This window comes from Corvus moneduloides, chromosome 5, assembly GCF_009650955.1.
Source record: "Corvus moneduloides isolate bCorMon1 chromosome 5, bCorMon1.pri, whole genome shotgun sequence".
NCBI lineage: Eukaryota > Metazoa > Chordata > Aves > Passeriformes > Corvidae > Corvus > Corvus moneduloides.
In genome coordinates this window covers 49,421,876-49,447,100 of record NC_045480.1, presented here as the reverse complement: position 1 = coordinate 49,447,100, position 25,225 = coordinate 49,421,876, and the positions used below count along the sequence as shown (strand labels likewise).

The following is a 25,225-nucleotide window of genomic DNA, read 5'->3' as shown; positions in this document are numbered from 1 at the left end:
AAGTTAAAATATTTTATAATATTATAACTAGAATTTTATTTTAATTGGAGTACATTTATTTTAAGTAAACGATGTGCAAAATACAAAAGTATTGACAAAAAATAGTAATAAATCACTCAATCTTCACTCAGTTGTAATCTTATCGTGCTCGTTTTTGTGCAGGGATACCAGGAAGTTGTATGAATGCAATTCCTGATATGTGTCCTACCGAGAAAATACTGGGCTTTTCAGCTGGGAAGAATAAAAAGAGAGTTACAGTTCTCTCTGAAAAAGATTTATATTTTTGATTTTAACCAAAATAAAAAGCATAGCTAGGATTCCTCTGAACTTTAATCTCAGTAACAAGTTCAGCGAAGGAAGAGAAATTGCACCTTGTTTGATGTGAAGGGAGTATAAATAAATAACAAGTTGAGGAGATAAGTAAAACATAGAGAGATTAAATATGTAAAATAATTCTACACAGGTCAAGTAGGTTACCAGTTACCAGAGTGATATCTCTTTATGAGTTATGTCTTGCATTTCTTACCTCCTAGAGTTACTAATAAAATTATGTATACTTCTTCCAATACTCTCTGTAGAAAAATTAAGGGGTTTTTTATTGACTAGATCCGACAGTATTTATTACTTCACTGTGTTTCTGCCATCTTGAAACACACAAATCAGTATTGTTGCTGTAGACTGTTCAACAATTTCTCCAAAAGCAAGTTTATATGACAAAAGAGAGAATGAACTATCACATGAAGTTTAATCTATTATAATTCTATACCTTTAGTTCTGACATATGACTGAAACTAGGTAAAAACTGCATCCAGGGAACATTAGACTTTCTATGCAACAGTGCACAGTATCAGGAAATCATTGTCTCCCTTCTGTAGTGTATGAGACAACTTCACAGGTTATCTTCCATGGTCATTGTCAGAGTTTTCAGTTCCTCCACCTGCTTCTTAAGCTGCTCATTCTGGGTAATGCCAGAGCTTTCTCCATCATCACTGTAGACTGTGGTGCCCCGCAGTGTCAGCTCATAGGGCCAATGAGAGAATATGCTGGAGTACATCAGCTTAAGATAATTAGCCATTTTTAAATCTTGTAGTAATTCAAATATTGCTCATACTTTGGAGTAAAATAAAACTTGAACATACCCAGTTGTACAATGGTAGTGGTGACTAAAAAATGTCATGGATGTATCCTGAAGCTATGGCAAGTTTTTTCCTGTATCTCGCTGACCTCCACATTCGGATATCTTCAAAGTCGGCCCTGAAATTTCAAGCTGTTCAGTGAAGTATTTTCATCTAGAGCAAATATCACATTTTACAGATATATTGCAGGTACCAGTCTAGCCTCTACTTCAAATATTTTCCCAAATGCAAATCAAAGTGATCCTGCATGGCTTTCTTTTATTCTTACTTGCCGTTCAACTTACAGTATTTACTAATATAGCAAATTTGCATCACAACAAATTCTGTGTTTAAGGCTGGCCCTCCTGACTCAGCCTCACCTGTAATAGCATTAACGTGCGTGTTGTGCTAATTCGCAACAGTCTGAAGCATGATTGCTGGGTCAGTTTAAATTATAGGTTTTTCAGAATAAAATTCTGGTATTTTGCCTGTATTTCACCAGGTGATTTTAATCTTTGTTTTACAATGGTGATGTACTTGAAATTCATGCAGATCATGTTTGCATTCCTTTAAAGACAGTAATTTTTTTTTTTTTTTTTAACAATAGTTCAACTTCATTTGCGCTTGATCCTTCCTATGGACAAATTTTAAGAATCCCACTGTGTCCTTTCCGAAATGAACACAAACTCGACTTTATTTGACAAATAGATCCATGCACATTTCTAGAAGAGATTTAGGTTATTTGGTTGGCAGTAGGGATATATAAATCTCTGCAATATTGCAGTAGTTTCGGTTTCATACGCTTTGTTTGATTTCAGTTGTGACTTGAAAAAGAAAAATGTTGCAACAAAAAAAATCCCCCCGCAAACCAACCAAACAAAAAGGAGAATTATGTAGCTCCTGGGTGCTTTGTGCAGCACTGTTTACATGCTAGAAGTGGCAGTGAATTTCTAGCAAACAGAGGCATTGAGGATTTGGATTGTGTACGCCTGCCCTTTCTGATGAAATAAAAATGGAGTTTTTCTGCTGTTGATATGGTAGCTGATATGACGGGTCATTATTTTCATGATGCTAGCCCCTAAATCCTGTTTCAATCATAAAACCATTAGACTTCTGTGCCAGACAGCTCCTATTGCCAGGGAGCTGCCATAACTCTTCTTGACCAAAAACTGATTTTTGCTCAGCTGTTGCTTGTTGTTTGAATTTGTTGCTTTCTGTCGATAAGAACATGAAGTGATAACAGCTTTATGATGAACTCCTCTGTGACAGGAAGACACACATTTAGCTTTCTTCCAGGAAGAACATGGATGCTACAGTTGCCCTTAAAGACAAGTCTGATGATGTGAGTTGGTTGTACATTGGAGCATTACAATGGAAGGCTGCAATAGGAAAGGAAAAGAAAAGAATCTTTCTTCTGTTGGTAGCATGTGTCAAACTTGCTCTCTCCCTGTGCATAGAGTGGCTCTAGCTGTTCATCTTAGTAGTGGTTGCAGCTGTTCTTTCTAATCATCAGATGATTACGGTCTGACTTTTATTATACGTAATAAAACACAGAAATGTGTCACAAATCCAAAGTGCAATTACTGTAGATAAGGTGATAAGGATAAAATACATGAGTAAAAGGCTGTGGAACTAACTGATAGTAGAATAACAAATACCATTTTACCAACATCTTCATATTAGGATGGTTACATGGATTTCCAACTCTCATTGGTCCTCTAATAATTTAAATTATCATTTATAATTTGTTTGTTTGTTTTGGGGGGAGGGAGGTTTTCAGCAGGTGCAGATGTGAATCTGTTCATTTACATGTATAAATAAAGCATTAATCTATAATGTCTTGAAAGAAATTTAAAAGCTTGTCTACTTGATATTTGTAATATGTAGAACTTTTATCTGCAGAAAATTAGTTAAGCTGAAGGCAGCTGTCAGTATTAAATTAGACTAAAATCTGTGCAACTTGTTTTTCCTCTTTATTTCAAATTCAATACTTAATTTTTAATCCTGGGAATGTTCTTCCTCTGAGGATTCTTAGGATGATGCTTTATTATGCAGTGCCACGTGTATTAAATTCATTCACTGCCTCCCCTCCCTGTGTTTCCTTAGGCTACTTGCCTTCACTTCAGATATGTTGTGACTGAGCTATTGCCCTCCATTCATGGAACATTGAGATTCGGTGGTAGAAGCTGTAATCCAGACTGCTTCAAACAGTCATACGTGTTCCTAATGAACGTGCTGTAAGGAAATTGTTGATAAGAATTAAAAAATTAGAAGATTTAGCTTAGTCTGATAACAATGGAAAAAGTGTATTAAAGAGGAAACATACTGTCTTTCGTCTGTGGCTATGAAGAAGGAAAATATTTACTTAGCAGTCTTTTTTTCTTTTTCATAATTTGTTTCAAATGGGTTCTAGACAGTGATAATTTATAGTAAACACAATAAAAAGACTAAACATTTTGTTGTGTAACTTTTCCAAAGAGACCTTTCTGTGTAATATAAGACACAATGAGTTACTTGCACCATGTGGAGCTTCCTTTCTTGTTATTATTACAAATCTGAACATCTAGTAAGTGGAGTGAAATATGGATGCATAACTGTGACTCTAATGCCTCAGTAAAAAAGAACAGAAATTTTGCTTCTGTTTTGCTCCTTTTTATGGAAGCACCTTGCAACATCAAGAGAGTGCATGCATGAAAGGATAATGTCAGCATCATTTTCTTCTAGACAGAAGAAATTCCATTCTACACCCTCCCCCCTAGGGAAGAAAAAAAAGTTTATTTTTCCTGTTTTTCCTTGGGTGCATTATAGAGTCAATGTTGGTACGTATGTGAAGACCACACTAATATCAAGCATAGATTTGTGAAAGAAATACACCCCTTCATATAAAGTATTAATTCTGGGGCTTTTGAGGGCAACAATTCTTTATCAATGTCTAGTTCCCAAGAAAATTGTTTTCTGGACACAACTGATGGGCTGTCTTTACTATCAGACAGTGTTAAATGCTTCTCATTGGCTGTGGTTACAGAGGGTGAAGTTATCTCCTGAGTAAGTACAAAGTTCAAGTTGGCTTTGAATAACTGGATAAAGACCTTTAAGTGAACTCTGTATTTAAAGTGGAATTGGTGCAGACAATGTTCACTGTGACTCATGTTGCTAAGTAGCTGGGCTGCTGGGATTTTTACTGCTTCTCCACATACTTCTGAAGAGGAAGGGGTTGCTGCTGCCACCTTTATTTGAGAATTCAGAAAAGAGTCCCCAAAAGTTTTAAGGCTTCAAACTGGAAAACTCCCAAAATATTGAGTACCAAAACCTGCAGAGGCTTAAAAGCAGAGATGAAAGTTACAGTGAGGACTAATACTTAAAACTCTTTTCTTACAGCTGTTGCCTTGGAATATCAGCGTGTTCAGTTTTAACCACCCGTTTTTTTATGAGATAATCACCAACATGATATGATGTTCATATTGATATGAATATGTACCATATTGATATGATGTTCAACAAGAGCAAGGGCTGGATTCTGCATCTGAGATGGGGCAACCCTGGATGTACATACAGACTGGGGAATGAGAGGCTGGAGAGCAGCGCTGCAGAAAGGCCCTGGGGGTCCTGGTCCATGGCAAGCTGAACATGAGCCAGCAGTGCCCTGGCAGCCAGGAGGGCCAAGCGTGCCCTGGGGGGCATCAGGCACAGCATCGCCAGCCGGGCAGGGGAGGGGATTGTCCCACTCTGCTCTGCTCTGCTCTGGGGCAGCTCCCCTCCAGTGCTGGGGGCAGGTCTGGGTGCCACAGTATAAAAATACATTAAGTTGTTAGAGAGTGTCCAAAGGAGAGACACAAGGACGGTCAAGGCTCTGGAGGGGAAACCATATAGGGAGCAGCTGAGGTCACTTGGTCTGTTCAGCCTGGAGAGGAGGAAACTGAGGGGAGACCTCATTGCAGTCTACAACTTCATCGTGAGAAGAGGAGAGGCAGACACTGATCTCTTCTCTTACAGTGACAGGACTGAGGGAATGGCCTGAAGTTGTGTCAGGAGAGGTTTAGGTTGGATATCAGGAAAAGGTTCTTCACCCCAAGGGTCGTTGGGCACTGGAACAGCTCCCCAGAGAAGTGGTCATGGCACGAAGCCTGACAGAGCTCAAGAAGCATTTGGACAGTGCTCTCAGGAACATGGTGTGACTCTTGGGGTGTCCTGTGCAGGGGCAGGAGTTGGACTCAATGATCTTTGTGGGTCCCTTCCAACTCAGAATATTCTGTGAGATCCAATACCTGGGTGGGCAGGGCTCTGTTTAGGTGACTCTACACATCAGCAATACTGAGGTATCTCATAATTGGCTGTAACTTCTGCAAAAAATGAAACCATAACTGAGTTAAAATTTATTATAGCTCTGTTCTGTGACTCAGATCCATTTGGAAAGGAATGATTCATTAATATACAGGGTTATAAAAAGCATATAAACTCTCATTCCTCAATACAAAATATTTAATTTTTTCCCAACACATAAATTACTTGTTAATAATTTCTATTCAAAGTCTGAAAGGGGGATATATAATTTAAATGGTTGGGATGAGTTCTAGCGTTCAAGTGCCTTGGTTTAATTGAAATACTGATGGCAGAGAATTAGTATGAAGTACCTAATTTAATCTGAAGTCCTTTGTAGCAGCATTGATATTTTATCAGTGGGAGAAAGGTGGCATTTTAGGAACAGTGTGTAGAAAATAGCATAAAACTTGTGTTAATACAGGCTGATGGAGTAATTTCTTCTGATGCTTGTGGAGTGGCTTTTTATGGTTTTGATTTTTAATTGTTGGATCCATTTGCAAGACAACTAAAAACTAGTGCCAGTACAACAGAGGTTTGAATGTTAAATGGATATAAATGGAGGATGAGAGTGGGGAATGGGGATCAAAATTCGTAAGAAGTTATATTGATTTAGGCCTAGTGTCCTCTGATTATCTAAAAATTTTCCTTTTATATATAAAGAAAAAAGTTTTATACTACAAAGGTTATTTCTCTCATGTGAGTTGAAATGTAACAATATTATTTCAATTTAATGAATGGAATTCTAAGGCAGAATCCAATAGATTTATGCTTCCTGCTTTCTTAGTGTTCTGAAGAAAAAGTGAGTGGGTTTTTTTCATTAAAAGAAATTTCTGGATATGTTTCTTCTTTTGAAAAAACTGCAGTGGAATTTTTTTTGTTTTCTTGTTGGGTTTTGGTGGTTTGATTTATTTGGGTTTTTTAGAAATATTTTTCTTTTGGATATTGCATGATTCCAGAAAAAAAACATTATTCTTTGATCGCCACATAATTCAAACATTAACTCATCTTTCAGCTGGTCCCATCCTATTGGTTGAGCTGCTGTCCACTGTTCACGCTGTGGCAGAGGTGTGTACTGTATCCAGAAGTATATCCTTTCTTTTGGGTTCTCTACTGGTTATTAAAAGTTGCTTTATACCATTCTCATGATAGGAGATTTATAAGTGTGACAAAGCAGATATCACAGGCAATAAAAGAAGATAAAAACAACTCAGAAAATAAAAGCTCAGTATGATTATAACTGAGGCTACTCTGTAACATGCATTTCCTAAGGTTCAAGAAGAGTAAACTCTTCTATTGTACAGGAAGGGATGATAGCTGCAAAACTGCATTCTCTAAGCAAATCAGAATGAAACATAAAAAGGAAGAGTGAAGGAGATGCTTCTCTGAGCAGAATGGGAAGACAGCAGAGCACAGGTGATATGATCAGAAGGACACACTGCACAAACTTAGGGACTGCATTCTTGCCCACCCACTTTTCCCTCAGCTTCAGTAAATGCAGCATTCATTTTTAGCATCCACTGTTGCCAGAGGACACTATAATAGATATTATTTTGGAAGTAATTTGAAACCTCTTTTCAGAGCCCAGATGAATGTGTAGGAGAGTGATTGCTGATGACTGGGCAGTTGACATAATCCCTTACTCCTTTTTCACACCAGAGACTACTGTCATTGACAAAAAAAATAATTCAGGCTCCTTAAAATTTCTTTCTGGTCCTCTCAATCTCAAGCAAGCTGTTTGAATAAAGTAAACTGTGTCTCCACTATCAAAATATTTTTTGTAAACTGTCCTAATCCTAATTTATTGCTTCTAAAATTGTTTTATGTTACCGTACTTGGCAGTGTTTCTAATGGTGGAGACCAAAGTTATTTTCTTTGAATGGGAATATGGAACTGCTGGGTCTTGCTTCTTTCTAGGGTGCTCTGGGAACAATTGTTATTGATGGAGTTCCCCTGCTCCCACCCCACCACTTACTAAAATAGAGAAGTAAATCTCTACTTTCAGGGGCAGAAAAACATACTGTAAGCCATCACCACCTGAGCTCAGGGACACAGACCCTGTAGCCACCTCTAGTTTCTGGCGTGGCTCAATTTAGGTCCTGATGTCAAGACAAATGCGAGCTGCAGAGTCAGGCCCAGCAAGATAATCTACATTTACCCCGTGTAGTATGCCAGTAAATATGCCAGTTCAAATATAGCATAGGCTCCCTTCCTGGTGTTTTCTAATTACTGAAAGTGTAAGTACCATTACGATGTTAGGCTCACCATCAGGTGTATAAACAGGAATAGCAGATGTTCCAACTGTCCTGTTCCTGGATGGACAGTGTGTTTCTTCGCCTGTTATGCAGATTTTCTTTTTGATAGTTCCCCACTTGTCCTCTTCCTTTCTTCTTTCCCTCTCACTAAAAGCTGGGGATGCTTCTTTAAGTGTGTCGTCAACATTTTATCAAAGTATGTTTCTCACATGCAATTGTAGTTAGACAGCATTGCCAGTAAGTATTGTCAGTCAGACAAGTTAGTTACAATCCAGTCTTGCACTTGATGCTGCTCCATTAGGATAAAGTAGAAGTAAAATATAATGCAATTTACATTAATCTGTTCTCAGCTGATCATCGGGACATCTGAGAAGATGCATGTGCATCAGAAACTACAGTAAGAAAGATGCATTATTATAAAAATATTAGATGGTCATGTGGGAGTGTCATAGAGCTTTTATAAGGTAAAATTAATAGACGATCTCATTTTCTGAAAGTAGCATGTGAAGAGGGAGACCAGCACTGTAGCACGAATTATTAAGACATATCTCTATTAAGACTAGCCTTTGACTCACATACTGAGGCTGGACTAAAACCAGATTTGCTTAATTTAATGACCATCAATTTATAACTAGTAAAACTGAAGTGACAGGAAACTTCTTACACTCCTTAGGTGAAAAGTGATCTCCTGCTAGGATTGGGAATACATATTTTTTCTGGCTCATGCAGGCTGTTCAGTTACATTATAGAGTTTTTTCGCTTTCTGTTTGAGTAGCAATTACTAGCCTGTGGTGATGCAGAATATCAGACTTCGTGACAACTGGTCTGTCGTGCATTGGTAAATCCTGTGTGGTGCAGGTGTAGCTGCCAAGAAGCCACATACTATTGTATTGCTGAGCTAAAAAAAAAAAAAAAAAGGTATTTTCATTAAAATAACATAGATAGAGCTCCAGCCTCCATTGAAGTAGGCAGGAGGGAGGGAAGGGAAAATGAGAAACTTATCCAGGTAGTAACAGTGTTTGAACATCAGAGGCTGCTTTGGGGGAAGGGAAGCTGCCTGCACTGCCCTGGAAGAATCTTGGGGTTGCTAAAAATGCCCCTTATGCTCCTTATGGGTTTTTTTCACCCAAAACTATACTTTTGAATATTGTTAGGAAATTGCTTAGCCAATAGTTTGCACATCATTGGCTGGAGCCACTGCTGCATTCTAGGATTTATATCCTGGAATATCTTGGAGCGCATAAAGAAGAAATTACTCTTTGGGATACTAAAATAAGTATTTCTGTAAAAATGTGATTGTGTGTTCACAGAAGCTGGAGCAGATACATTGACCACTGTGAACAGTGTGAGTAGAGGAAGAAATTTTATAGTGGGTTAGAAAGAGTGCTTTACAGCCTCAGCTGTAAATGTGAACTCTAAGGTCCATTAGAGGTTTTGGTTTTCTACAAAATGTTGATCTGTACAGTAGGAACATGTGATTTATTATGAGCACTGTAATTCCCAAGATAAAATATACCCGACTTTACGGAGGAGTCCTGGGAAAAAGTTGGTGAGGCATCTAGTTCTCCAAAATCTGGAATGTGTGGTACTGTACAGTGCAGAATACTTACTGAGTGGATTCACTGTCTGAGGAGAGACAGCAGCTGCATCTGTATGAAGGCAAAAGCGCTTTGGAGAGTGCAGTGTCCAGTGCAGCAGGACCCTGAACTTTGGTGGTCATTTCCACATGATGTTTTATTGTAAGGTGGTAATAATAATTATAATGATAATGATAATAATAATACAGTAATAGTTTGCATGGCAGAAGACAAGGACAAGTAATAGAAGTGCTACTGCACAAAACAATAAGAATACTTTGTCCTATTGCCATTTTTTGTTACGTGTGTTATTATTTCATTCATAACTTGTGCAGAGTACTAAGGAGATCTGTGGTCCACATATGCAGTGAATAGCACAAAGTAGACAATTGAAGATAAACAGTACAAGAAAGGGTTTCATGTAAATGTTACCCATTTTTTAGTCCTTGAAAAATAACCTTTCCAAGTAACTTCTAATTTGGGGGAAAATCTTTTTTATTTAATGCATTTTAGATAACTACCGGAGAATCTGTAGTTAAATAGGAGAAAGGTAATTGTATCATATTAACTGTGAGCGTCAGAAATCTTTGGAGCCTTCATTTTCCCAGAACTTCATTTTTTTTGTATTTGAAGATAAAGGCCAAAGTAAGAACATGGACTGGGACATCATTTGCAGGCTGATTTGTATGTGTACATTTTTTTCCCAAGCACACCAATTTTCCCAAATTCCTCTTTGATACATAGTAATAGTAGTGCCATGTACTTTTTTGGTTTATATCTGTGTTCTACTCATAACATGCCATTTTTGGACCAAATTTAGTCCATATTTTAAAAAATTTAAAAATATTTCTTATTCTGACTGGCATTGCGAATACTGTCATTCTGTAATACAAGGAAGACAAGTAGAGGTAGCTTCTAAGAAATTTGACAATCGGTCATTTGAAAGGGAGAGTTTGGGAAACCATCTTCTTTCCTTACCTCAAATTCTGATCTGCAGGATTATACTGTCTCTTTCTATAAGATTCTTATTCAAGTGTTTGAAATGCTGTATCAATAGAAGTTGTACAGGTATAAATTAGTTTGTAGAAGAGGCTGAATTCTGTGGTTCTGCATTCCTGAAAATACTTGTTTATGTTCTTAATCCATATCAGTAGTTTAATACATGCTTAAATAGTTGCAAGCTTGCTGTCTCAACATAGAATTGTTTCTGTTTCAGAGCCTGAAGTATATTTACCAATGTATCTAGTTGGCAATTTGTCATTCTTGTGGAAAAGTTAATGTCTCTTTGTCCCCACAAGGCAGATGTCACTTTCAGAGGCTGTGGGATATTCATGTGCTTATGGTGGAGATAGATAAGTGTTTATCAGCACGCCTAGATACCAGTCATGAGAGTTTATGTCCTAGAGTTGCTTGTGTGCCAACTTCCTAGTCATCAGGGAAATGAGACGTATTCAGCAATACACAGTTTATTAACTGGCACTGAAGTAAACTTCTTATACAAATGGGAGTTTTGGGGAAAAGAGACACATTTCTTTGGGTTTTTTATTTTTGCATGCAGTGCCAAAATGCATTCACCAAGGGACAAAAGCTGCTTTGCAAAATGTATATTTCTCAGCTTCACATGATACAGATCCACAGAAAACGGAAATGTATTTTCTGGTCGACCAGAGCGCAGTAATGCAGCTGTTAATTTCTCCAAATCAAACCACCAGTGCATCCTTTTCACGAAGTCGGTTTGAAAGTTTGAAGAGTAGAATTTGGGGATTTGAACTCTTGTCTTGTTTTTCCTTCCCACTTGTAGTGTGGTAAGTGTATATTTATGATCAAAATGGCTTACAGTGAATGAAAGGGAAGAGAATTTAAATCCAAGGGTTAAACTTTTTTTTTCCTCCATGTATCCTAAATAACAAGGTAAGAATACAGAGAGAGTTGTGCAGTTGTGGTAGAAGCCTCAGGCTGTTGCTAATCAGTATGAGAAAAGATTAAACAGGGAGAACCATGGCAACCATGTAACATTTGTGAATGAATCTGTGTTTCCATAAGGCAGTTCCTAATATACAGTACTGCAGATTCTAAAATAGATTTATTCAAAGTAGGTTGGCACAGAAACCACAATCCATATTTGGGGAATGGCAGTTAGAAATGTTCTCTGTTTATACCTTGAGTATCTTTATTTCATGGAAAATGTAGACACGGTAGGATACTTGGGGGTTTTAAGCTCATTTGTTGGCTGGAAGTGATGTCTACTGCTAGAAGTGATGTTTGTATATAATTAAACATAATTTTCTGAGTACAAAAACTGACCTCATCAGTTATTTATTTAGATTATATCTGGGTTTGCTGTTTCTTTCCAGTGACTGTTATGACACAGTGTGCATAAAATCAGCAAATACAGAAACTACTATGGGAATTTATTTATTTATTTATTTATCAAATCACTGCTGTTCCATCATCTTTTCTCTGTTTATATGTTAAAACATCAAGCATGATGATTTCATTACAGAAATCATAGAACGTAACTCTTTTCTCAATTGTTGGATAATCTGTAATGATATCCAGAGGAGTTTCCTCTTACAGGGGAAGGCACTCCAAATCCTGCTAAAGAGGTTGAGTCCTAGGGGTAAATTACCCATGTTGTGAGCCTCAGGAACTGCACTTGAATGACTCTGGGTAACTTTGTTGAGAAATTCATATTGGAAAGACAAAATCCAGAGGGACTATTTTAAATAGTTAAGATTTTATATTGTCTAGTTTTTAAAAAATGTTTTCTTCCAGTATCCTGACTTTACTATCTCTCAAAGTAGCCCCAGTTAAATATTTCTGATGATGTTGAGCAGAATCATTTTTATTGAACTTTTACCCCGTATGGAGTATTTGCTGGTGCTGTCACAGAGCCACCATTTCAGTCAAGGTGCCATGTCCCTTTTGTACCTCTAGCAAATCTTCTTTCTGAGTTCTTTTATCTGCTGCCCATGTGGCAAGTGATGTTATTAATAGGTAACTTTTATTGGTGTGCACCGCTAGAAGTTTGCAGTTTCAGGAACCTTGTATCGGCTGGGCTGAATGGGGACTGGGCTGACTTTCCCAGTCTGACATTCATATACATGTTTCTGTCTGGCAACAAATACAAAACAGTGTGGTGTAAATTAATTCATTTGAAAGGCAATGGAATTAATTAAACAGCTCTTTGAAGCTTGTAGACTTGGGCTGTAGGTGATTGTACTGCCTGTCCTGGTCACATTGTAAAGAAAAAATAACACCAGAAGTAAAATTTCCTCTTATGTAAGCTGAAAAGTAGTGCACAAGTACCTGCAGTTTCATTATTACTGATCACTTAAATTTTGTGTCATTTCGATTTTCATCTCACGTGATGTATCTTTTGCGTCTGTGCCTTTGTCTTTGAGGAAACCTTAAATTTGTCTCAGTGAGAGGGCCAGTATTGGTAATAGAAAAGAAAGTTCTCCACCTGCTGAAAGAATGATGGAGTATGCTTTTCTTTTTACAACTGCTAAGTCTGTAGGCTTGTTGCTTGCCTGAAATACTTTTTCTCCAGTCCAGCATGCCACTCTGTACTTTTCTTTCTTCTTGGGGTCGTCCCATTTTCCCCCTGCCCTTTGTCATAAACCCAGCATTCCTCTTGTCCTATCACATATTTTTGCTGTGTATTGGCCTGCAGGGAATAACAAAGCTGCTATTAGATACCATGGATTTGAGTGCCTCTGTCATGCTCCAGTGTTCCCTTTTCCACTCAGATAAATGTTAATCTGCCAAGTTTTGAAAAAAATGTCTTCAAGCTAAATGTTTGGCCTTACTTCCCTCCATAAGCAAATATGTTTATTTTACAAAGACCAATATTAGTACTTACAGATGTGATTTAAATGTGAGCTAAGAAGTGAATAATATGTGAGGTATCACCAGTATGTCACACTTTTGTCTATACAAATGCACAGTTATGTCAAATGATGGAAACCAAGAATTTTGTTCCATAGGAAATGTAAATATTTCAATAGCAGAAATAAAAATTATTTCAAATAGAGGTGGAAGAGGGAACTAAAGTTTCCTTTAGAATGATGGGGTTAAAATTCTGATGAGTAAAATACCAAAATTATATTTTCATGATGACAGTTTTTAGTAATGTTCGGTGTTTCCAAAATTGAAACCATCCAAACTGTCCAAACTATCTCAGTATTGTTTTGCAACAGTTTGTCTCATGAACTGCCAGAGAACCTTGGATGTTTTGAGTTTGCAGGTGGGTGTGCTATGCCAACACCAGGAAAACTTTGGAATTCTATGTGCTTTAAAACAAGTTGGAACAGAAATATTACATCACCCCACAAAATGCTGGAAAACGTTTGATAGGGATTGTTAACAACTTCGTATTTCTTAATTAAAAAAAAGAAACATGTTTTTATCAAAAGGGGAAGAGAATAAATTTCACCTGTCACAAACTGTTTTAATGGGCTTCCTAGATTTTTGTCTAGCATGCATCTGTATACAGATGGAAAGATTCAACACCACTGATATGATGAAGGGTTTTACCTGGTGGATTTTTGCATCTTACATTTTTTGATACATTTGTGGAATTCTGGAGGCAGAGGGAAGCCATAGAAAGGTCACAAAACTGCAAGCCAAGATAAACAGCCTGTCAGAGTATGTTTAGGAAATGACAGTGTAAACCACAGAAAAACATATAGAAAGGAGAGGAAAACATATACCCTTGGAAAATACATTTCCTGGTTGGAAAGCTGTTGAAGTTTTGAGCTGCTTATGTTGCTTCCTTGCTCCTTTCCAGTAAATTGTCTTTGTTCAGGCTGTTAATTCAATCCATGTTCCCAGGCACCTGGGCCTTAGGAGAGGGGAGTACATGTTCTGCAACAGGTATAACAGAAGGCATTGTGGGCATCAGGCCTAAAAGCAAGAGCATCTTTCACCTAGGAAAGGAGACTGGACTGCCTTTTTGGCATAAATTTTACTTAGGTATATATAAAAAATATTACAGATACAGCACCAGAGCATTTCTTTAGTCATTGTCAAAGAGGATTATGTTTGCTCATTTGCACACTGCAAAGAAAAGAAGGCTTCTGTGTTGTTAATTTTAACATGCATTTTAACATTTTTTTGCTCCCTTGCAGTTGTAAAATGGCTTCTCAGTTCTTGGTTATCTATCCTAGTTCTCTTGTGTTTCAAGTACAAGCTTCTCTTGATGGGGAAATTATTTTCCATGGGTGTACTATTGTCCTTGCCACTCCTTAGCCACGTGACATCAGCTGCAAAATTACGTAGCACAATAATGTAAATGCTAAAGCATCTGAACCACTTTGTTTTGTTTCTTTTACAGAAAGTTCAGACATCAGTCCAGATGTGTGATGAGAGGAATTTTAGTTGCAGAGGAGGCTCTTTTGGCAGCCTCTTGTAGCACATTTAGCCTAGATAACGGTCATTATCCGAGCTGAATTTTATTCAGTTTTTCAGAATACTTATTTCCCTCAAGTTTACCTCTCTACTAATGGAATTAATTAGCTTTTATTTGAAGGGTCTAGGATTTAAACTGTGGAATTTGAGTTTCTCTTTTACTTCAGGTGTACCAGAAGACCAAAGGGTGCAATAAAAAAAATACTGCAAGTTAGGTAGAAGCACTAAGCCCCCTGACTCCCCTTAGCATCTTAAACCTAAGTCAATAAATGTAAATATTAGCTTATTTCACTCTTTAAAAATCAGAAAGGTAGGTAATTATTTCATATTCTTAACTAAAAAAATAAAAAAGGTTATCTTTATAAACTTCATAAGCTGATCTTGAAAAGAGAAAAAGCTCAGTGCTCCAAATAAATTTGATAAATGTGTTGAGCCCTGAGGCCTTTGCACCATTAATGTACACATTGCCTTTGTAATAAGTTGTATACCTGATCATAAAGTAAAAACACTGGTGGATCTGTTAAAGGAATTAGTTCGTGTTTGGGGGAAAAAAGATAATGATAAAGTAATTAGTATCATAAGTTCAACAAAGATTTAAAACTGTGGTACATGGCAGTAATGGATTTTGAACACAGTTAATGAGCATATTCATTACATTCATTTTTAATTAAGTGGAAAAAATAGTGGTCCTTTAAATGGAGATAATAAATGTGCAAGTCAGTCTTGCACAAACATGCAACACAAGAATTTATTGCCTGCTGTCTAACTAGGGAACTGGGAATCATTATAAAGATTAGATTTACTGAAAAAAAAAAATCCAGAAAAAGCTTTAGTAGAAAATGTTTATGAGGTAATAATTTTCACTTTAAATATAGTTTGGCATATTTGGTAGAGAGTGTGTGTGTGTACATGTTTTTTAAAATATGAGCCTTTGCTATCATCAGAGGTAGGACTGTTTGTACCCTTGAAAAGGGCTCTGCTATTCACGAATTTAGATTTATGTGAGATGTATTTAATATATGACTGCACATGCAAGAGAACATAAAAATATCAGAAACCTCAAAACTTTCTCAGAGGTTTGTTATGCTCATGCTTAGGCTACAAATTGTGGTTTAAAAGTAAAAACTTGGCTCAGGAAGCTGCAGCTGAAAACAGCCAAGAGCTTGCCCTGCTTTATCCAGCACACACTCACCTTCTCAAACCACTGGGCTGTGCTGCCACTGGGGCTCTGGGGGTTTCAAGCTGAAGCAGGGAAAATGCAGCTGAAATGCTTAGTGTTTATTCTGTCAGAGGGCAGCTGGGGAGCTGACATGAAGCAGGTTAAAGCACTGAAACCAGACGTACCTTCTAGAGCAGTGGCTTTCCATGTTTTTATGACTTGGGAACCCACTAAACATTTCCAGTGAGAATGAGGGCCTTTGCCTACCATACTGAAGCTTATTGATGATTGACTGGCATGTCTTAGTTACCTTTCATGGATGCAATTGAAGTTGTTCACAGATCCCTAGAGGTACCCAGACCACATGTTAAAAACAATAAAATCAAACTTAATATGTTTCATTCTCTCAAAGTTCCCAGCCCATATGTGTCTTGTCCATATTTCTAAAATATCGGGTTCTTTCTGACATGCGGTGAGATCTAGGTCTTTGCTCAACAAAGCTTTGTTGGGATATGCATAAACTCCTTCCAAGTTTCCCTAAGCCACCTTAACCTTTGGGAAGTTATTCACCACTGGCATTACAAGAAAGTGAGTTTTCCATACCAAAAAGCACCTGAACTTTCACTGGTGGCATGCAGTGTACTGCTGGTGACACTGCAGTACGAATTACTGTGCCACTCAGGCTATTACAGCCTTTTTTTTCTCTGACTTTATTCTGCCCTGTCACACATGTGGTAATTGCTTTCTGCACAAGAAGCAAAACCATACACTTGGGTCTCTTCAAAATGCTAGCTCTGCTTTTATTTTTTTAACCTCACTGCATGATTTTATTATGTATGTAAGTCAGTAGCAACTTGGGAGCTAAGTTTCAAATAGCTGGCTTTGGCAGCATACTTTTAGCATTTAAAAAAATTAAAAATTGCAGCGTCAGTTTATTGGTTAAATTAGCAAGTTTATAGAATTTTTGTCAGTAAATAAACACTTTCTTTTCTTTTCTGTTCAGGTATGACTTTGTAGAAGTTGAAGAGCCTAGTGATGGCACTGTTTTAGGGCGCTGGTGTGGTTCCAGTACTGTGCCAAGCAGACAAATCTCCAAAGGAAACCAGATCAGAATAAGATTTGTGTCTGATGAATATTTTCCTTCTGAACCTGGATTCTGCATCCATTATACACTTCTTATGCCAGTAAGTAACATGTTTCAGATCAAAACATTTCAGGATACAAAATCTTTGAAGTGGTAGCTCAAAAGAGTCTTTTAATAGTTTAAGATTAATTACTGTTTATTTCTTAATAATAATAGCAGTGTGCAATCTGTCTTCCTGAATTGTACATTTTGTTTCTGTTTTTTAACTGAGTGTTCCTGTGGTTCCTTTTGGATGGCTTTGGACTAGGAAGTTGTGGGCTCGGTTGTTTGTGTGGAAACATCAGTAAAATGTTTGCATTCCTAATACTGTACTGTGGAAAAAAAAGAATTCCAGCCTTGAGACAAAGACAAGTCAGTTTATGAATCAGCAGTGGGATGTTGAAAGAGGATTGGGAAGTTACAAGAACGAAATTGAAGAAATTAATGGTTTTTTAGTCAGCTGCTCTTAGGCATAATCAACCAGATGATTACACCTAGTTCCCAAACAGAAGAGTTCTTATGATTCTGGATAGTTTTATTATAGAGACAAAGCAGACAATCCATAATACTCATTTTCCACTGCATTTTCCCTGTAAACTGTACTTTAGGCTTCTCTTGAATATTGCTTAAAGGTTGTAAGTCACAGGTATTAAACTAGTCTTGTCTAAAATGTGACTAATTTCACTGTCAACTATTTTTTGTTACTTTTTTCATGAAATGAAAGATCTGTGATATCAAAAAACGGTTTATAGAATTTTAAGGATGAGATAATGTCCAGAAACATTAGAATGGAGGAAAAAAGGAGTTGACTTGTTTTAGGATAGGTATTCCATTTTAAAGAGAGTAAGGAGTATTTTTTGTTAGAGTAGTCTCATGGTCTGTGGTATTTGGCTGGTGGAAAATATCTCCAAGCCCAATAAAAAATTGATGAAAAGAATCCATGTTGTAACCCCACTGACATGTGCTTCACTCAGAATGCATTTGGCTGGCTTCATTTTCTTGCCATTTTTGCTCCTTCTCCCCACTGGCAAAATTTCAGTTATTGAGAAGAATATATTTAGCATGCTGATGATGGTGCCAGTGTAGTGTAGTGAGGGTGGGATGTTCGTATATATGTGTGTGTTGTTTTCCTAGAAATATTTTTAAATACTTATGCCTAAGGAAGAACTACTCCTAAAGTGACTAAAGGTTTGATCTGCATAATTGACTCTTTTATGAGTTATTCTAACTTTTGTTTAGAAGAACATTATGACCTGATAATGGTCAGTTTTAAAATTAAATAAAATGTCAGTCTCCAAACTTGAAATAAAGCCAGGTTTAAACTTTGGTACACCCGAGGGCAGAATGTAATAAGTATGTTTACTTTTAGAAAATGGTGAAAGAAAATCACTAAATACATGTATTTGTGGGGCTGGTGCCAAACTTCCATTGTCGCAGCTCTGGTATTACACCCTACCTGCTACGTGTCTATGTAACTTATGTATGATCCCATTTCTGTGGAGCTGATTGAACAAAGGCACCTGAAAATAGGAGTATATGTGTAATTATTTTTATGTCATGCTGTAAAAATGGACTGAATTTATTCCTTAATGTTTGATGGGGAAAACCGGCTATAAAATTTAAATTACCAGTACCCTCAAACCAGTGACTTCATGTTCAAAATACTTACCCCTAACATATGCACGGGACAAGAGCAGCCCACTTGCTGTCACAAGAATTTGGAATGAGTCCCAAAATGTTCAGTATAGAAACTGCTTATCAGTTAATTTTTAAATCTCCCTTTAAAAGGGCTGTGATCTTTTTCAACAAAAAGTATGTCCTAATAAGCCATGCAGAATACAATTACACATTTCAGACCACAGATTGTAAATTAAATATATATTGTTTAGTTCCAGGATTAAACCTGCTTCTTGTACCTAAAGCAATTGAAAACTGATGCCAAACAAAGTCATTTTCTTTACAACGATAAAGTTATCTTATCCACCTTTTCAGGAGAAAATAAAATTTACAGCCCCTCTCCCACATGCCCCATGCCCACAAAAAAAAAAAATGTCAGCTGTAGGAATGAGCTTAAATTTTAAATAATGCTCGCAAAATCATAACTGATTCACTAAGAGATTCAGTTCAATGAATTGGTCCTAAACAGTTAATTTTTTTCCTCTTTTTTTTTTTTTTTTTTTGACAAGTAGTGGGGAGGGGGAGATGCCTGGTAGACTAGCAGGGAGAGATTGTTTGGGGAGAAATGAAGCAAAACTGAAATAAAACAGTGCAAGCTTGTTTCTGTATTTGGAGGCCACACACAGAGAGGGGCACTGGACACATTTTCAGGTCTTTTAAAGAGCAAGAGAAATAGCTTTGTTTAGATCTGCTGTAATTTATCGTATATATACAGATATACATATATATATATTATTTTTTAGGGTTTTTTTTAGATTTTTTTCTTTTTTTACTTTGTATATTTTATTTCAAACCAACTTTTCACATGATAAGGAGGCTATTGATCTGATTACTTTACTTCTAGGATTTAGTCACCCTAAAGAAAGGACTCACTGCCATTCCAATATCAGTGGATGCAACATCATTCTATGGAAAGGTTTGCTGTGGGATTGGAAGGCACTGCATAAAAGCAGTGCACATACTGTATACAAGCAGAATGCTCCCCAAGAAAAACATTATGCTTGTCTTCAGATTCTAACTAATTAGAGCTTAATAATTTGAATTTCTTCCATTTTAAATTGAGTACCCTGGCTGCATCTGGAACTTTCTGGAATTCTGGTCTTACTCCCACTTTCTTTCCTCTGTTTTATAGCTGCAAGTTCATTTTGTCTGCAATACCATAAAGTGGAAGCAAGTGTTGAAAAAGCTTATTCCTATTAAGCAAATGTAGTTTGTGTTATTCCAAAACTATTATGCTCCTTTCAGCACAGCTGTTAAGTCTCAGTCACTCTTTCATGCTCTGCCCTGTCACTTACTCTGTGCTTACCTGTGGGCTGCTTTATTCAGTAAGGGCTGCCTAGTGATGGTTCTCATTTTTGACCAGCTATCCATTTATTAAAACTCGAGATTTTGGCAGCGCTGTGCCACCTAAACCCTCCTAGAACGTTACTGCAAAAAAAATCCATATTTGATTTCTTTTCCCCTTCTTCTCACTTGCCCCCTATAATAACCACATGATATTGAGGGAAATCTTATAAACTCTTGTAATATACATTTGGGCCTCAGTCTTCCTAGTGACTTGTTTATTTTAAACTATGTCAGTTACAAGTTTGGCAGAGAAAACGATGTAATGAAGTCCATTGTTAGTTGGGGAGCGGTTGAATGGGATACTTGATGCCTGAGGTGCCATTAAGGAATGCATGACTGATTGCCAAAGTAGTTATTAATTATTCAGGGCACTCAGAACAAAGCAGCTCCAGTTAAAGTTGAAGCTGGGGGTGACTGTATTCCACTTCATTTTTGGCATATGGTAGCATGTCATTTGTCATCAAAGATCATGCCAAAGATCTTTGAAAAGAACAGACTTAACCCTCTTTTATGCAAGCAAAGATGGAACTCCAAGAAGCTGCTTAAAGACTGACCTGCTTCAAAAGTGACTTAGCAGGTGGTTTGGGATTTTGGTGCAATACCTGTTTGACTTCCTGGGTTTCAATCCAAGAGAGTGGTTTGGTTTGGCTTGTTTTTTCTTTTTTCCCCTTTCAGTGCAGAGATTTTGTTAGTATCACTCTTGCTTTTGACAGTAATGAAAGTTAAATAGATATTTAGGACTATCTAATAATTCTTCCTTTATTTCATCCAAATTGGCTAAGTTTTGCTCTTTGAGGATTGAGCATGTTACTTTTATGGGTTTTTTTGTGGAACATTATTAATAGAGCTTGTTGATTGAAACAGACAAATAAAATGTAAATACTAATAGAAAAAGTGCATAAAACTAGAACAGAGAGAGGAAAGCTCATACCCTGCTTTCCCTTCCTTTCACAAGTCTACAGATTTCACAGCTATCAGGTGTGTTTCTCACATGTTTGTACTGAAACCCAAGAGATGCTTAACTATGTCTGCAATAACTGGAAATCCATCCAGAAACATCCTAAAGGACATTAGGGATCTCCTAAACAAGGGTTTTTCTACACTCTCTTTAGAAGTGGTCAAAAGGTTTTAGAAATAAAACTATTTCAGGGTTGTTTAAGCCAAGGTGCTGTGAAGAATCAGGAGAGTGGATGAGTGTTATGCAGCACTTTGCAATACTACATAAAGTGAAAAAGAACTGTGAAAATCCTTCAGGTGGTGGGAAGGACTCTAAAACAAACTCTGTGTTCAGAGTGTCCACTGATTAGGTACAGTGAAACCTTAGTCTGGATAATTAAACAGGCTACTAAAGATGCTCCTGTGTACAAATTCCATCTATTAGTTTTCTTTTGTGTGGTAAAAATTCATTGTAAATCAAAGATGTTTTTGAACTAATTCTTTCTTTGGAGATTCAATTTTATATTAAATTTCTGCTTAACATCTTAGATGAGATAATTTCTTAGATGAGACAGTAAATATTACCTCAAAATACATAGATAGGAGTGAAATGCTTCAGTTAACAAAAAAAAATGCAGAGTACAAACTGAGAATGGCTATTATCCATGGGACTAAAATGAATGGTGGGGAAAAAAAACCTTTGAGGCAAAAGAACCTCTAAAGTATACTTTCTAATGAAATCTTGTCTTTGTTTCCTGTGACCATATGTCATTCCGTCTCATGGACGTCATAAAAAGTTTAAAGATCTGTGTGTGTGAAGCAGGCTCACAGAGAGACAGTTAGACAGGAATCTAGCAAAATTATGGTCCTGCACAGAAGTCTATGGAAGTGTATCTTTGATCTCCACAACCTCAGATGTCAGTGAGGATTTTCTTAGACTCTAAAAGGAAGAGTGAGATTTTGAACCATTTTGGTGTTGTCATTTAGTTCTTAAAAGGAACGAGCATACTTACCTGATAGCAAGTTTTGTACTATGAAAGACAAGGTTCCTTTCCCTTTGGCCAAAATCTGAATGCAGTTTCTCATGTGGTACATGTAGTATAAACCCTTTCTTTTGTGTTTTTCTGTGATCTTAGTCTTCCAGTGGTGAAGGCTGAAAAGAATCACAAATTGTTTCAATGACTGTGGAAAAAATTAATTTTGTTTCCTTGGATGAAATTTTTTTACAAATTTGTTATGTATTTGACTAAGATTTAAATTCATTGATTTGAGAAGTATTTTAAATATCACATCCTGATTCACTGAGGCAAGACATAAAAACCAGCTAATTTTCTTATTTTTATGTAAGTAGCAGTAATTTCAAAATTAAATGCAATTGCATTTAAATGTCATGCTTTGGTATTTTTTCTATTCAAAAAGTTCTGTACAACTTTTCTTCCTGAAAAATTCAGGAGTGTTCAACAAGTATCAAAGTGGGTTTTCCTATGGAACATTTACATAAGTCTTAAAACTCTTTTACTTTTGGATGTGAGGGGGGTTTTTTTGGAAGTACTGAGGGGCAACAACAAATGACATGGACAAGAGCTCATGACATCTACTCTCCTTTTAGTTGTCCAGAGCATTATATCCAAGTTAGATCAGTCTGTATCAACTTGTTTCAAGCAGAAATTATTGCCATAAACAATAGATGGGGTACTGCAACTGTCACAAAAAAGCAGGCAACCTTATTGCTCCTTGTCCCAAATTGTCTTTGATCACACATTAGCCCTCTCCTCCCACATGAGTGCAGACCATAGAACGATACAGTGGAAACAATGTCGGAACACTTAAAAAGCCCTAAAAAGGGAAAAAGTTTAGAAAGCATATTGGAAAAGCATTTCAAATACAGGAGATGATCTCTTTTCTTCATTTTTTTGTAAATTGCCCAAAGGCTTTTATTAGATTTCTATTAGTAATGAATATTTATATTATCAGGGACTCTTTTTTAGTATTTAAAAAATTTATTAGTGTGTCTCATAGCATTTCAGCATGGAAGTTTATGTATGCATATTTAACTTGGAAATGAGTTTTACGTGCTCTATCATTTACTTGATTGTAGTGTTCTAATGTAAATTTTAATGTTGTGTGCTCTGCTGTTTTCAAAAATTTAAAGGTTTTCTATGAGGCTCCTCAAAGAAAAAAAACCCTTTAACCAGGGCTGTGACTTAAGAGCAATCTGTATTCATATAAAAACACCATTCTTCAGCTGTAAACCCAATGATGTCATGTAATTGGAGCTTTGGATGCTACTTCAACAGAAGTATTTCAGAATGATGTTCAAATGTTCCTTTAGTCTTTCAAAATTATTCTATAGTCATGGTTCAAGTTTATTTATTCAATCTAATTGTTCATAGCTATCCTAAAGAATGAAGTGTCTCAATTACTTGTGTGCAATTTTTTATTTAATCCTTTACTACATATTTTATAAGCTACTTTTCACTTCATGTGTTTGGTTTAAAAAACCCAAACCACCCTCCCCCAAAAAAACCGAACCAAACAAAAAAAGGCAACAAAACGTCCACACACAAAAATCCCAGAAAAAAACCCAAACAACAACCCCAAAGAACCCCCAACATCACCTTCCTCTTCTCCAAAGTTTTTTTAGCAACCCCTATTTTTTATGCTTTAAGTACTACAGTCATCTAGTTGACTATCCCTTTTCCGAATTTCAGGATCAACATTTTTGAGAAAGCATGCTGATGGCTTCTCTACAAGTTCCAAAGCAAAGTGATTCTCTCCCATTCTCAAAGTAATCCCCTGTGTAACTGGCGCTGTCCTACTTTTTTTTTTCTTTCAAATACTGAGATGTTGTGTCTGACATGGTTGCTAACCAAAAACAAAAGGTAAGCAAATGCACATTACATATACTAGGTTTCAGGCACCACCACTGTTTTCAGTTTTGCCATTTAGGTGCATTCGTGTTCTGTCCCTATCCATCATTAGTGTCTTAGTCATGCCACAATCCTATCCATTGGCTCACCCCAGCAAAACTAGTAAGAGTGGTGTGTAACTAATAAGAGTGGTGTGTAACTAGGGCAGTAACTAATTAGAGTGGTGTGTACTGTGCTAAATTTTCTTACTGTGATTCTGGTAGGAAAAGGCAAAAGCAGAAATGAAATGAATGAAGTTGGGATAGAAAGGTGCAACTTCTCAATTTTTTTTAAGTTTCTTTTTCACACACTACTGCTCTGATGGGGGTAACTCTAGACATTTGAGATGAACTCAGCTGTGGAGCAGCTTCTGTAGATGAGTTACAGCACAGTCTAGCTCCACAGGTTGGTAGAAGCACCTCTTTAAATTCAGGAGAAAAATTCTTGACAGAGTAATAACACTGTATAGTAGCTTCAGGGTAAGCGTTTGCTCATGGGAAGATTAATGTGGGATATTGGTAGTGGTGTTAAGACAAATCCTTTTGTTTCTAAAAAGGGATAGATAATAAGCACTATGGGAATACCAAAATTTGCACCTGTCTTGTCTTTGCAGTACCTGGCCTCTGGTGTTACAGATGGGGATTATGAGCTGTCATTTGTTAGTTTCTGTAAATGCTCAAAACCTTTTTAATGAGGATGATGAAAGGTTTGGCTGAAAAAGCCAGGATTGTTGTTGAAAAGCTTTCAGTTTTGTTTTCATGGGAAAGTCTAGAAAATCACAAAGCTGTCACATCTGTTCTTGCAATTATCTCAGGCTAGGATAGTAGACAAGGAATTCAGGAAAGCTGCTTCCATGTTTGTTCCTAGCTATTGTTGTTGAAGAACTGTAATTGTTTAAAACCAAAATGAAATTAAAAAAGCCCTTGCATGTGGAAATGGAAGGCAGTTTGCTTGGCAAAAGACGTTTCTAGAGTCTTGACTATTCATTTCACTCTTCTTTTGAGCTGAGCAATAAATCACAGGAAGAAAAATAGTATAAGATCATTTACGAGGAGAAGTAGAATGCTGGCTTCTTATTGAAGGGTATGTTTTAATACATGAAAGACCAGGTTTAAAGGCACTTGAAAGGTGGAGGTGTAAATGTAGATGACACAGCCTTTCCAAGAAATTTTGCATATAATCCTACAGGCACTGTGGAGGTTGGTGGATCCTAGTAGCCTTTCCCTTTCAGCTGCAAAAGGGTTTCTTAGGGGAACTCTATCATAACTCCACCCTGACATCACTTACAGCAGTTCTTGGTCCCATCTGGGTGATTGTGTTAGGAGGATAAGGGATTTTCAGTGTAGTGGTGTAGATAATTAAATCAATATGGTGATTTATTGTTCAATATCTAGCTCT

At 36.9% G+C, this 25,225-nt stretch overlaps 1 protein-coding gene across 1 annotated transcript in view; it reads left to right on the top strand.

The window, feature by feature from the left end:
- Positions 1 to 25,225, top strand: part of PDGFC (platelet derived growth factor C) — a 124,098-nt gene that overhangs the window by 73,137 nt on the left and 25,736 nt on the right. Inside the window, exon 3 of the mRNA XM_032109821.1 lies at positions 16,839 to 17,019. Coding sequence (XP_031965712.1) covers positions 16,839 to 17,019 — 181 coding nt within the window. The remainder of the gene's footprint in view (positions 1 to 16,838; positions 17,020 to 25,225) is intronic.